Source organism: Anguilla anguilla, chromosome 10 (genome assembly GCF_013347855.1).
Source record: "Anguilla anguilla isolate fAngAng1 chromosome 10, fAngAng1.pri, whole genome shotgun sequence".
Lineage (NCBI taxonomy): Eukaryota > Metazoa > Chordata > Actinopteri > Anguilliformes > Anguillidae > Anguilla > Anguilla anguilla.
Genome location: NC_049210.1, coordinates 42009390 through 42024348, shown reverse-complemented (window position 1 = coordinate 42024348; position 14959 = coordinate 42009390). Strand labels below are relative to the sequence as shown.

At 42.2% G+C, this 14959-nt stretch overlaps 1 protein-coding gene across 2 annotated transcripts in view; it reads left to right on the top strand.

Moving 5' to 3' along the window:
• LOC118206370 overlaps nt 1–14959 on the top strand; it is a 44538-nt gene that overhangs the window by 24297 nt on the left and 5282 nt on the right. The window contains exons 4-9 of one of the 2 annotated variants that reach the window (XM_035379008.1): nt 3943–3987; nt 4781–5023; nt 5442–5477; nt 5924–5977; nt 6376–6496; nt 7307–7486. In XM_035379008.1, the coding sequence (XP_035234899.1) occupies nt 3943–3987; nt 4781–5023; nt 5442–5477; nt 5924–5977; nt 6376–6496; nt 7307–7460 (653 nt within the window). In that variant the 3' untranslated portion in view covers nt 7461–7486. Of the gene's footprint in view, nt 1–3942; nt 3988–4780; nt 5024–5441; nt 5478–5923; nt 5978–6375; nt 6497–7306; nt 7487–14959 lie in introns of those variants that run through there. The other variant, XR_004761183.1, reaches the window with a different exon arrangement.

Below are 14959 nucleotides of genomic sequence, written 5' to 3'. Positions count from 1 at the left end.
ATAAACCGTAAGTCCGATTGGTCCGAAATTGCCCATTTAAGTGTATGGTGCATGTCTCCCTATAGGGTGTTACCCGCTAAGAGATTTTTGTAATTTTTAATATTCCCAATAAATACTACATTCTAGTTAATAATGACAGTTTAGTAGCCTATCCATATTGATGAGCTATGCTGTAGATAGGCCTATCTTGATTTCTAAGTGGCTAGCCTTCTTGTCGGCAAAATGGTCAGATAGTTTCCCATGGCGTCAGTCTTTGATGTTTTTTCCCCTCCAGCTATACACTGTGAAGGTCATGACAACGATAACACGAATACAATAAATGAACAATTCAAATAACTGATTAGCACTTGTATATGAATGTGTAGAAATGAACGTGTACATTAGTCAATGCCAGCAGCCTAGTTATGCTGTATGGTTTCAGAAGTTACTGCGCTACTGCATGAGTAGTATTTGTTCCTTAGTCAAACAAACTGGGATCTCGCGGCTTTGTGTTCACTTATCATATTGAACGACTTGTCATTTTCCAAAAAAGGACTGAAGCAATACATGACCAATCCAGTTACAGGACACGACGAGAAACATTTTGTGATGAGTGTATTTATATTTGGCGTGGATCCAGGATACTGTAGATATTTTTTATAAATACAGAGCAAGGTCATGTGTGGCCTGTCGGCATCATTGAACGGATGTTAATTTATAAGTACATTTGTTATGTAAAACAAAATATTTTTGATGATAAAACAGTACGTATACTTCACCCCGTTTTATTTGTTGATTCATTTCGTCCTATACGTCACTTGTGTCCCTACTGTATACCTCCAGTCCAACTAACGCAACGGAACACGGAGATAGCACTGTGATTGTTTTCAATAATGAACCCGCATAGGACTAAAACGCAACTCGAGTAGTAGGCTAAAGAATTTCATTCTAACGTTCTTGTCATGCCCTTTAACGTAAATTCGGGGGCTTGGCCAATTGGAAGCTTGGAATGCTCCAGTTAAGATGATCTTTCGTCTCCGATGATCAGATGACGAAAGAAAACTATTTAAAACTAATGAGCAGCGCGCCTCAGGCCACGCTCACACAACGCATAAAAGAAAAGACCGGCTCCACTCAACAATCTCACAAGCTACCTCCCAGCAATCACTGGATTGTTTTAAATATTGCAGTTAAATATTACACTTTATTACGAGACGGGCGGGTCTGTATCTGTGCTGTAAGGAAAGAAATCAACTACAATACATTGTGGATTCCTGTCATTTTGTCCTTTGTCATTTTAACTTCTAAAGTTGGTGGAAATTGAGTTCATAAAGGTAAGAGTTTGGCTTAAGTTATACCTTCATCGTATGTTGAAAACTTTTTACTATTAAAACGTATTACAGTTTCTTAAAGAGTTTGTCAAACACATGTGATGTGACTCCATGATCGCGCGATGTACCCTAACACTCAACTAAACTGATCCACTTGTCCACCGTCTATTGATCACTTAAGCGATTTCTGCTTAAATGACCTTGAATTAATGAAACTAAACGCTGTCAGTAGTTTATTGTGCGAATCTTGCATTTCCGTGCAGCATCGTCAGTCGTGGCCCGCATTCGTTCGTACGAGAGTTCAGAGAACGAGAAACTGGGATTGAATTAAAATGCTGCAATGTTCTCACGTAGCATCAGTCTTTCGATTTCAGGAACAGCGATCGCTTCTCCCTTTAAATGTAATTACCGTGTGCACTCTTTCCTTTTTTCGGTTTTGAGTTTAATTTATTTTTTTAGATACTATATTTATAGATTTTACTGCTGGTACGAAAGGACAGTTTCTGAGATGGCAAATATCTTCGCGAAAGAGACTGGATTACGCGTTGCTGCCTGAAGTGGATGAGTTTTTTTAAACCCCCCCCCCCCCACAGTCCTGCTGTTTTTTACTCAAGGTATTGATAGTATATTTATTTAACAGCATTATTATATTTAAAGTAAATTATTAAGTATGTAAGTAGATGTACTTTCGTACCGTATTTTAATAGTTGCTAGACTCAGCTAATAGTTATGTTGTTTTGGGAACTAGCTAGCGTGAGAGCACCTGTCGTCAGGTTAGCCATAGACGGACGCTTTTTTGCATAATGGACGGCGAAGCGGTCACACCTATAAGAGGCAGAACTGGGAGCGCAATTGTGGGTGGTGGACTGCTTGGGTAGATTTATGGGAGAAATTGACAACAGGTGTGAAGGACGGACGTAATAGAAAGGGGAGAGAAACTCTGGTCAGGTGAGCTGGGAAGCCGTGTCTCATTTCCTGGGTTCGCGCACGCTTAGCGGGGAGGGCGAGTGTATGCGCACGTCCTGGTTCTCCAGTTTTGTGTATCAGCGCTCGGCCGGCCGCCGCGTCCTGTCCGCTCTGCCGATCTCAACGAGCCCTTGCCCCGGGGAGTCGGACGGTGCCAAAATCAGAGACCCCGGGGGAGGGTCTCGCCAACCGGGCGAGTTAAGTTTTTAAGTTTTATTACTCTATGTTTAGTGTCTATTATTGTGAATAGTCTTTCATTTTCAGTTTCATCTTCTGTCCTAGTCCTTTAGACTCTAGACTGCGAAACGTGAACATAACTTGCAACAGTTTGCAACTTTAGCCTATATAAAATAGGCGAAATATCTGTAACAACCTGTACGTAGTTATGTAGAAAAAATGTTTAAAAAAAAAAAAATTGTTGTCGTCCAAGTTGATATTGTTAAAGAATCTGTATTAATATAACGAAATGAATATGTATTAAGTTGTTTTTTCCTTATTTAGACAATTTATTATGTGTATATTTTACAGGACTTGTATTTAAATGTGTTACGGCCAGTTCTCTCGAATAAATATGAAAAAAAAATGCGTTAGTCTTTCTGGTGTGGTCGTTACACGTACCCCAAAAGTAGACTAAATACTGCCTCTCGTCAAAGATGCCACAGTCGAAATTACTAATAAATCTGGTTTACATTTCAGCTTTATTTCAAAACGCTGTTCAGTGGTTGCATTAAGGTTACAATTTAAGCAATATAAGTTAGTGCTACTTTCTAAAACAATATTTGACTGTCTGACTTCGGGGTGAATTTATGAATTATGTGAAAACTCTGAAGTATTGCTCGCACTGACAGGTCAAGTGAAGCTCACCAACAGGATAGTGGGAAAGAGGAAGGTGTCCTCCAGGAAGAGGAAGAAAGTGGAGTACAGACCTACAGAAGGCGACCCCCAAAACACTCAGGTCTCATTTCGTCTTCAAGACTTCAAAATGTGGAAATTTAGTACGTTTTCGGAGTTTGCATTTTATGTACTGCTCCTACTGGAATTGCCCCCTGCCGTGAACAGCAATGAGACTCCAACACCAAGTAAGTAGTACCGAGTGTAATCCTATGCAACTACCCACTTTAAGGTTTTTTTTCTTCTTGTCAACTTTCTCCCTCCAAGAAGAGAAGTTTGTCACCTTGCTGACCTTCTATTGTGGAAATTAACTGCACGAGGACAGTGTCATTAATGTCAAGTTCCACTCTAATGTAGCACTAGCTTCCCCTTGTGGAGAACCTTCAGCTTGCTAAACATGAATGAGTGCGAGTGAGTTACAAGCCAAGTCCATGAGGTGCTTTGCATCTAATGAACTTTATGTAACCAAACAGGCTACTAACAATATGTTAATAAGTGCTATCACTCAGTTAATGGATAATTATGATAAGTGACACGAAAAGGAATTAAATTAAAGGTATTAAAGTGGCTTGCGCTGTATGGCCCTTAAAAAGTGTTGAGATGCCTACTGCATGAACTGTTGAGAGGTGTCATTCTGTCTGGACTGTGTCTCCAGCTGATTGTTTCCACATGTACGTCACTATGGTGATAATTCCACACTGTCATTGGTTGATGTAAAGCTGTGGAAGTGCCTTTTGAAAGGCTAGCTGTAGATTCCCCCCTCTTAGTTATGCAGCAACACTGCACAGATCCTCACCAACTTCTTCAACCGCTTCCCTGGGTGAGTTCCTGATTGCGGGCTAAAGAACAGGAACTCACCAGAAGCCATGCATGTTGATTGTGTGTGTGTGTGCACGTGTGACATGTTATCTTGCACTTCAGGTTTTTCTTTCTTCGACCCAGAGGGGGATTTCTATATCTTATTTAAGACCAAATCTTTTCATTTTATGGATAAATCTCATAACTAGAAAAAACCTGTTCCATTTTAGAAGATCCCGTTTTCTTATCCCCCACCCTTTTGTAGAATGGTTGTCCTTTTTGTGTTATTTCTCCTCCCTCCATTTCCTGTTTTGATTATCTTGCATATCTTTGCATCTTCACCCTATCCTTGATGTACTGACTCTTTACATTTTTACATTTACAGTTTAGGTGTTAAGCAGACATTCTGGACCACAGCGACTTTTGCTGCTTACATTCTTTACATGCAGATAATTTATTCATCTGGATATTTTACTGAAGTAGTTTTGGTACCTTTGCTGAAGGGTATAACGGCAGTGGCCCATCTGGGAATCAAATTTACGACCTTGGATTTACAAGCTGAGTTCACTGGCTATTATGCTGCACTGTATACTCACTCCCCATAACTGACTGACTGACCTGTAGTTGAGTTCCTCGAAAGCATCCGGACGTTTCCAACAGTTAATTGAGGCTGATCTCTCTCCCACCCACACAAACCCCTCACTTGTTTGGTCTTTGGTGTGCTGTCATGACTGATGGGAACCCTGTGCTATTCTGTCTAATCTATGCATAAACCCCGTCCCTGGAAAGTAAGACTTCCTGTTTTCATGTCACAGGACAGTGTGCAGTTTGCTTGGATAAGGACTGCGCAACTGGTGTGAGAAGAATCTACCCAACAGGCCGCGACACAGCAGTTTGGGCGAGGGCAAACTCCCCAACTGGAATCCAAAACTGCTCCATGGAGAATCTAAAGGCAGATGCTCCCTGTAAGATGGCTAATGGTAGCCTCGTCCAACTGGCTGACAACCCCCTTCAATTTGAAGGGATAGACACTCGCGTATTCAACTCTCAGATTTTGCGTGAGTATTCCTGCTCTGGCTCCAGTCTGCAAGCTCTGCTGTTGTGGTGTAGAGTAGAGTGGGTGGGACGGAAGGATCTGGAAAGCTGGCAGATAACCATGTTGTAAAATCTAAACTTAAAATGCGGTACTAGTCATGGATTGTTCATCAAAATGCCAAAGGCAGCTGGAATTGAACTGTGCAAGTGCATTTGTGCTTTTTTTCCCCTGTCCAATCACTGCAGTAAGATGCATGAAGGGAGATTTAAGCCAAGCCCAAATCTGCTTGAAATTCTTTCATTTCTCCTCTAAAGAAGGTGTCTAGGACTGAATGCAGTAAAAAGGCAATTTGCACAGCTGTCAGACTTCCCTGTGTGCAGTGTAGTGATCATTTGTGTAATCACATGTCGGTTGTGTGTAATGATGTTCTCTTTCTGCAGCCTGCGCTGATCTGATCAATTCCAAGCCCTCTCCCGGTAAGTGCAGTCTGTGAGCTGGAAGATCTTTATTTCTGCTACAGGAACCGATTTGCTGATTGTCATTCACACTGGAGCCTAAGGGTATAGTCTAGCCTTACAGTGTGAATGCTTTAATGTAGCCTTACAGCTTGAATGATAGAATATAGCCTTTCGGTGTGAATGATATAGTGTAGTCTTACATTGGCTATCTCTAAACATGTATTGTACATGCATTATACACAAGTCATCAGCCTGAGCAAAGCTCAGAGCTGAAGGGTTTTCATATAATTTCTCATTTCACCCCATTTCCATAAATACATTTAGGAAAATATAGTTTGATTTGTTTTCATAACCTTGAAATCACATGGGTTAGCCTTTATCAGAATGTAAAGCCATGGAAATTTTTTGTTTGTTTGTTTGTTTTTATCTTCTTGGTTGTGCTGGAATACCACACTTGGCCCCAGTGACCAAAACTCCCATCCACAACACGCCCACTCCTGCAGCTCCAAACATTTCAGGTAAAATTAAATTCCCTACAGCTACTGTGTCTCCAGGATTCAAACTTACCTGTGCAAGCATTTCAGTGTTCTAGAATATACAAACCAATTATATTGAGCACTGAAATGTTTGCACCTCCATATCTGTAGCCTTATGTGCCTTCTTGGTGATGTTGCACATCTGTCTTACTAACACTGATGTTCTCCACTTCTGTTAGTCACTCTGGATAAGGGCATCTGCTTAGTGATTGTAATGTAGGTGCTGTACACTAGTATTACATTTCAGTACCTGCATATTCACTCAAGAGTTCAGTGGTCTGAGTGATTCTACAGTGCTTTCAGTTTGCAGTCTTAAGTAGAGTTTAAAGTCAAATGTGTCCACTAATTGATTGTTCTTCTTATCCTGGTTCTCATTCTAGTGGCGGACAACAAAGACAGCGGCAGTGGCAGTGGCAGCCGCATCGGCATCGGCGGCGGCATCGGCATCTTCTTCGGCATCGTCATCGTCATCGTCATCCTCATCGGAGTTTTGATTTGGAAGTAAGTTGTTTTCAAAAAGAACATTTTCGTATTTAGGTCATGCAGACATGAATTGTTTAAAAATGGATGGGGGGGGGTGGACCCACAATTCCTGAGGGGAAAATATGGATTATAGTGGCTTTTTACAGGTAACGTCTGTGTGTAGATTAGGCGTGATGTAGTGTATAAATCAGGGTTGGGCAAGGAGGGAGAAATCTGTATCTGGATCCTCCTCCAACTCGTTTGCTGAATTGGCCCCTTGCATATCATGACATGACTACATGTCCTGATAAGCTTGTGAGCAGCTAAAAGCTGTGTGCAACCTGCTGCTGTGGTCTCCTCTAGTGAAACTGCGTTGGTGTAATGTAGGGGTGCACAAGGGCAGATCCGTTTCAGGATTTTGTGCCACCTTCTTCTCTTAATTATTTTGATTGACTTAATGACTCCATCGTATCTTGATCTGACATTTGCATAAGCACCAGCTACAGACACAAGTGCAAGTGCATCCTAAAGATTTCACTGCGCTCAAGTACAGGAGTGAACCAGCACAGGTATTGAGCTGTCAGAAAACTAAATATAAAGTAATCGGTTGGAACAAAAACCAGCACACGGATCAACCCTCCAGGACCGGAGTTGTGCGCCCCCCCTAATTTAGGCAGGGTAAAGGGCGGAACCAAAAGCCCACAGAAACTGCCCGTTCAGAACTACTCATCCCTCACACGAGCCGTCAGAACTGGATTATTTTATTTCCACGTGTGAAGAGCTTTGCGTGTTAAGTTGACCTCCTGTTGACAGTCAAGAGAAAATGTGGTTTCGGCTTTTCCTCCTCAGGCTTTACAACTGTCCAAGAGGGCTGTACAGAGGCCGTCGTCAAGGGAACAACGGGGTGCCTCCTCATGACACTGAGCATCGTGATGAGATCACCATCCAGATGCAGCCTCTTAATGCAGAAGTTGCAAACGGAAACGTTAACGGGGTCCATTGAGAGGATGACAGCGTTGGGACTGCAGGGTAGGTGTTAACCTGTTTATTGACTCTGCTGTTTTACATAATCATCCAGAATAGTTGCTGTACATACAAGGGGAGGGCAAGCGTCTTGTGCTATTGGCTCCTCTGACTTCCTGGTTTTGATTGAGGCAGCCCACAGCCTATCGGAGCAGCCCCACAAGTTCCTGTGAGGGACCTGCTCACGCTGCTCAGGGCAAAGGGAAAGAGGGCCCTCTCCAGTGCTGGAGAACGTAACCCCATGATTTGGGGTATATGTCCATATGAGAGGGGACATGCTTTCTTGTGACTGCTGTGCAAACAACTGGTGAAACATGAGCCTTCCTCTCCCCTCCTACACACAGGTTACTTGGATGATTCTCCTCTGTGATCTGCTGACCCCTGGGGGTGGGGGGGACCTCCAGGGAGCTGCAGGGAGGGGGGGTACTCCTTGTCATTGGTCTGAGGCATGCGGCCGCACTACCTATGAACAACTCCCCGAAAATAGCCTTTTGACATTTATTGGCCGTGTGTTCCGGAAAAACCCTCCCGGGTGGAGGGGAGGGTGAGTGTGAAAACGTGAGATGAAGAATGAAAGTGAAGTGAAAAGAAAAAAAAGAAAAATTGGACGCCATGTGAGCGTCATTGGGTCAGGCTGTGATCTGGCGCTCGCCCCTGTTGGGAAACAGACATTTTTGTGTATTCTGCATTTGGGAAGTTTCCGCTGGACCCCGGGGGGGAAGGGGGCGAGCCCCCCTGCTGTATTTCAATTTCAATGTGAATGGAACCTGTTTGAATAGATAGGATGGGAGCTGGAGTGCGCGGCCCCTGACCATGGCGGGTAAGGCAATGGTCCTGCCCATTCTTCTCTATGTGGGGAGGGTGTTTCCCCCAGACAAGGTCACCAGCAAGCAAATTGCTAGGTTGGCCTTTCACTTTGTCAGGGGGAGCAATATGGAAAAGCTGAGCAGAGTCACCCTCCTCAAAGAGGAGAGGAATGGGGGGCAGGGGGGCCCCGGACATAGTCAAAATTATTATGGTGCAAGGTCTGGCCGCCCTGGTCCAGAACGCTGGGAAGGTGGGAAAGGCCTCTGGTGCCTTCGCTAGGTACTATGTCACCCCCTTCCTGCGGGCAATGGGCCTGGGTGTGCTGGACCTCACCATACCATATAGCTGGGATCCCCCCTATGTCTATCAGGCCCTGAAGGACTTTGCTTTCAGGACGGGATTGCCCAGGGCTGGCCTGACCTCGTGGAGCTATAAAATCATAATGGCTCATTTAAGATCAAACGAGACCGCCACGCTCCCAAGGTCAGGGCCGGCCTGGGACCCGCAAGTCATCTGGGCAAATGTGACACACAAGTGTCTTACTAACAAATAAAAAGACATTGCCTGGTTGACAGCTCACAGGTGTCTCCCCACAAGAGTTTTTATGCACCCCAGGCACTTAGCCCTTACTGAGCACTGCCCCCACCGTTGCACTGACTCGGAACACAATCACCATCTGTTCTGGGAGTGCACCGTGACTAGGTGGGTCTGGGGCCTTGTTGTTTCCTCTGTCTCCCAAAACAGGTTGCTGCCGATGTCCTCCCTGACGGCTGAGAGCGTCCTCTACGGTCCCCGGGAGGGACTTAAGACAATGGAGCTCCAGCGTCAGTGGGGGATTATTAACACCGTCAGGCAGGTCCTATGGGAGACAAGAAACATCAAGGTCTACCAAAAAACATCAGTGGACCTGGTCGCTCTCAGGCGGAGGATACAGAACCTCCTCCAGGACGGCGTTTTGGTGGACTTTCGTAAGAACAAGGACCTGGCGAGAGAGAAATGGGGGGTGGACCACTGGAAAGAACTCGTCATATAGTCCACCCCCCTAGGAGGGGCACCCGCTCTTCACCCCACCCCGAGCGCACATTTTTGTTATTTTTTAAGGAAAATAGTATTTATTGTAAATATTCTTAAAATAATTTTGTCTTGTGATTATTAGTTAATATAGGTAGGGTTGTTTGTATTAGGTTTCCTCTTTCTGATTGTTTTGATTTTTTTTGTAATTTAGGGAATGTCTGTCTGAATGTATTTTCTGTTCCTTTTGACTTTTTAAAGGAATACGTTTTAAAAATGTAAAATGTTAAAAACCAATCAAGACACATTTTATCACGAACTTCTGATCTGCTTCTTCCTGGGACAACGGTTATTTTAACTGTTTTTGGTAATACCTTGATTAACCTACACCCCGATACGTTAGACTGGACTCTGGACTCTCACTGCATCTTGCAGTACTGGCCCTGAGTTCTGACATGGTCTGTGGTTCTGACTAACACTGTTCACCATACCATTCTCTTACCCACCCATTTTTCCAGTCTGTTTGCCACAGGCACGGCTCTTAATTTGTTTGAATGGTTTGTTAGGCACATCATAATCTGGATTAAGATCTGAATGTAAAACAAATTCCTGCACTTGAATCAGAACAAAACATTTATTTAAATGACATTTTATTGATATTTTATTTCCTCATTTCCACACTTTCTTTTAATGCTTTTTAATTCATTTATTTATTGTGAAGCACTTTGTGTTGGGCTATGAAACACTAACACAACACTACACAAAGGCATTTTATATTTCTGCACGCTTGTTAGAATTTTATTTTGACGCAATGCATTTCCACTTTTTTTTTTTTTTTTTTCCTGAGACTAACCTTGTTGTTACTTTGATACTGTGGACCATTCATTATGAATTATGAATTTTTTTTGTAACCTGGATTTTTTGTTTCTGGAACACCTGCTTCTCTCTTCTCCAAGTTTCATATGCATGTGCTTTGCAGGTCTCTTCCTGTTTTGTTTTGGTTTTTTTTCCATCTCGTCAATGTTTGCATTTTTGTTTTTTACTCATTTGTCTGTGCTTATGTGTTATGTATGTTCTTTTATGTTTCTTAAACCATCAACCTGCCCGGGGACTACAGATGAAAATGAACCTGTATGGCTAAATCTGGCACATGTACATGGTGCATCTAAGTTCTCCTGTTTATTTATGTGCACTGTCCCTTTCTTAAATAAAATAAACCTTAATGTGGGTTGTTTAACATCCACACACACTGTACAATAAAATGGAAGCTCCCGAAACATAGGCTAACATTTACATTAATAATTGAGCCAAGACTTTAAACTATTGGGTGTAACCAGAAGAGATGTAAAGTGTGAACAGTGTTGTGTCCTGGCCAGACTTGTCTTACTCTTATCTGCTTAGTTTCAGGATTAAGCCACACCTACATCCTCAACAAGTGAGGATGTAGGTGTGGCTTATCAGCAGTTACTGTTGATCAGAAGCACCTGGTGGGATGTTTATAAAAGAGCCTGTTCTGCAACTCTCTCCCCTCTCTCCCTATCCTCTCTCTTAACCAGGAGGGCACTGGAATAACAGTGTCTTACTGACCACCACTTTTCCCCTTCCCTTTCTCCTTCTTTACTCTGCACTTTATATTTTTGACACTTTAATAAACATTTTTTAATCAATCCCATTTTGTGTTTGTCTCCTTTATGTTATGGCCCTTTCGAGCCGTGGTCTTGCGTAACAGCAGATACACTGCACAACAAAGTTGGCCAAAACAAACGTTCAAAATCAATGGCACGTGATTGCACTGGCAACTAGAAGAAATAATACGCGAATGGCTTTACAGTTGTGAAATTAACTTATTATAGACTTCAAATGAAACGCTGATCATTACAGTTTCACTGTGCACATGGATCATGACCTTCCCAAACACAACCCCCCCACCCCCACCCCATCACGTCACCATAACAGTTAATCATTTCTTTTTAAAATATTTATTACATTTTCTTAACAAACAAAAATCAATATTTACAACAGAATAGAACAAAATAGAGGAATTATATAAATGTTTTTTACATGACTGTTCCTCATTCTTACAGATATGATAAATAAACAAAAAAAAAAAGAACAATCCTAATATTTGAGATTGCGGAGCTGCTTTGCCGTTGTGGTTGTCGTGACATCATAGTCTGGGTCATGTTACGGTCACAGTTACATTTGGTCACGTTTGAAATCACAGTCGTGGTCAGGCTCACAGTCTGAGGATGTCACAAAGTCTGGAGGTGTGTCAGGTGCAGTCACAGTCACATGACACAGGGCAGGTCACAGTCACAAGCATTCTTCGCTGTTAGGAAGCGTGTCACAGGCACAGTCCCTGTGGCACCACAGTCACTTCACAGGGTCACGGCTGCAGTCACAGGGTTACCCCGCATTTGGTGGTACATCCCAGCTTAGGCAGAGACACTGGTGAAAGAGGGGGCAGGGGGAGATGGGTGGGGCCCACAGAGTTGTTGGTGATTTGCTCTGAGAGTAGGGGAGGTAGGCATCTGCTCTGACAAGAAGATTGTCTCAGCTAACATGCAGGGAGCGGTCAGGTAGAAGTAAACTGCAAACAGAGAATGCATATCAGGCCAGTCCTATATGTACCACAATAAAACTTCAGTGCAAACCCAGTGTAAACTGGTATATTTACAAGTCCATGACAAACCATGTTCTACAGCATATTCACCAATTTACCAACCTACATATAACTTTTGATTAACAATGTTGTACATTTTAAATTTTCTCATAAAATTCCAGTTGTACAGATTCTGATGTAGTCACCTGAATGCTACCTTTTAGCTCACAAAGGAGATGGTACAGTAGAATGACCACATCCAATTTGTTCAGGTGCAGGGCACAAACAATATGTACAGTAAAAACAAAATGTCTGATGTTGTCTGATGAACAGACTAGGCACAATTGGTGTCGTTTCAAATAGATATGAATTTGGGTTTGACATCCGCATACCTTTGAAATGCACGTCCACATGCCTCTGAATATTTGTCTTTTTAAGTTGGTTTGAAGGTTGGGCACAGCGGGCAGTGGAATAATTGTTTGCGCCAACATTTGCATACGTTTAGCTAGCATCTCCAGACAATATCCACTCACGAAGCATTACACAATAGCTTCCATGCTATTATTAGGGGTCCTACGAAGTAGGCACCCTATTGTTTTGTTAGTATTATTTATTATTATTATTATTATTATTATTATTATTATTATTATTATTATTATTATTGTTATTATTATTTTCTTGTAAATGGTCAAATAGCTCAAAAAGTCCTTGACCAAAAATGATAAATTGCCAGGTTGAAACTAGAGACGATGAGTAACTATGCCAGAAAGAATGACCATGATTCATCCATAGGTGGCGCTATAGTAACCGATTCAAAACGCAAATTTCAAAATGCTGGCATTTCCACCCCGTTTGATGAAAATTCATGAAACCAGGTGTACTTGTGTCATTCCTCATGAGGAACAAATATGCCTCAAGAACCCATAAAGTCCGCCATGATGGATTTTTCTGCAGACTGAAAATTTGTCAAAACCTCTAAAACGTTTCTTCTAATAAACCATACGTCCGATTGGTCCGAAATTGCCCATTTAAGTGTATGGTGCATGTCTCCCTATAGGGTGTTAACCGCTAAGTCTTAGCGGCTAAGAGATCCATTCCAAGATGGCGGAGGAACTGGTATTTTAAAAAAACAAAATTTGGCCACAAATTTCAAACGCTTACAACTTTTTACAACAATAATCTAGGGACTTGAAACGGACTGGGCATGAAGACGACACTACCATGTTGTACCATGTCGAAGCAGTTGCAGATGTCTCAAAAAACAAGGAAATTACAGGCATTTGAATATTGGGTGGGAAGCTGACGCTAATACAATGCAAATTTCAAGTGCTTATAACTATTTAAAACAACAATCTATGGACTTGAAACGGACTGGTCATGAAGAGGACACTACCACGTTGTACCATGACGAAGCAGTTGCAGATATCTCAAAAAACAAGGAAATTACACACATTTGAATTTTTTGCGGGAAGCTAATGTTAATATAACGCTTTCAAACTCATCTTCTCATGAACACTTTACCTGATTCCGTCACCATCGCACAAGTGTACTCTTGGGTATTCTCTCGATCAAGGGAGAGAAGGACAAGTCGTTTCGTTAAAAATTGTGTGATTTGTGGCCTGACAAAGTTAGCACTTTATGCTAATGCCCATTCATATTTCGAAGTAATGTTTCTCATGAACTGAAAGTTGGATCGTCTCACGCACGGGTATGTAGATTGTCCAAAATCCTGAAATCTATGCCGCTTGGACTCTTTTCTCCTTCGCCTTGTATTTACCCGGATTGGACATGTTCGTAGGGCCCCGCATTGCTGCTTGCAGCTATATTCTTATATTTAAATTATTGAAAGCAGTAAAACACTGAAATATCTAGGCTTTAGCTTCGTATGTACAAGAAACCTACCTTCACTCACTTTTCGCTCCAAGAGAAATGGGAAGACGCGACTCCAAGGGTCATGTGAGGACCTTCTTCTTCTTCTTCTTCTTCTTCTTCTTCTTCTTTGGTGTTTTACGGCAGTTGGAATCCTTTTTAGTTGCATTACCGCCTCCTTCTGGATCTAACCATGTACTGCTGTCTGGATCTCTTATATCCTGTTACTTATTCCAGTTGCCCTCAAAAAACTAAATATCACCCTCTTTCCCTCCACCGTGTCCCCACACTCAAGCAGCTCTGTAAGCCTTGCCTCCACTCCTAGTCTCTGTAATCCTGTAAACATTACCCTTCTTTCTTGCTCATACTTCCTGCATTCAATCAGGACATGCTCTACTGTTTCTGATTCCTGGCACTGATCGCAATAGCCAGTTGGATGTTTTCCTATAATAAATAGTGTGCTATTCAAGTTGCTGTGACCAATTCTTAATCTACTTATGATTACCTGCTCTCTTCTATCGGTTCCACTGTTTTTTACCATTCCTACTTTATTTTGTATTTTATATAAATGTCTTCCTTTTGTTTCACTATCCCAATGTTGTTGCCATTGTTTGATTACTCCCCTCCAAACGATGCTTTTCCCCTCTGATTTTGAAAGTTTGACCTTAAGGTCCACATACTCTCTCCTGACCGCCTCCTTCGCCAACTTATCTGCTTTTTCATTTCCCTGGATTCCTGAATGTGCTGGTACCCACATGAACTTTATGTTTTTCCCTTGATTAGTTATCCTTGAATTATTAAACAACAGTTCATATAATATGTCTTGGTGATTACTTCCTGGTCCTGTTTTAATGCTTGACAATGCTGATACAGAGTCACTACAGATGAGTATATTGTTTGCCGTCACTCCTTCCACCCACTCTAATCCTAACAGAACTGCAATTAGCTCAACAGCATAAATGCTCAAATAATCTGACGTTCTTTTACTGATTCCCAGTCACCAGACTGGAATCAGTAAAAGAACGTCAGATTATTTGAGCATATTGAGCACCACTGCAGCCCCTGTCACCTCTGTTATTGGATCCTTTGACCCATCTGTAAAAATCTGTGAATAGTCATTGTAATTCCTGTCCCTATGCATGTAATATTCCTGAACTAAATCTGCTGTTTTATTTCTGTGCTTTATATTC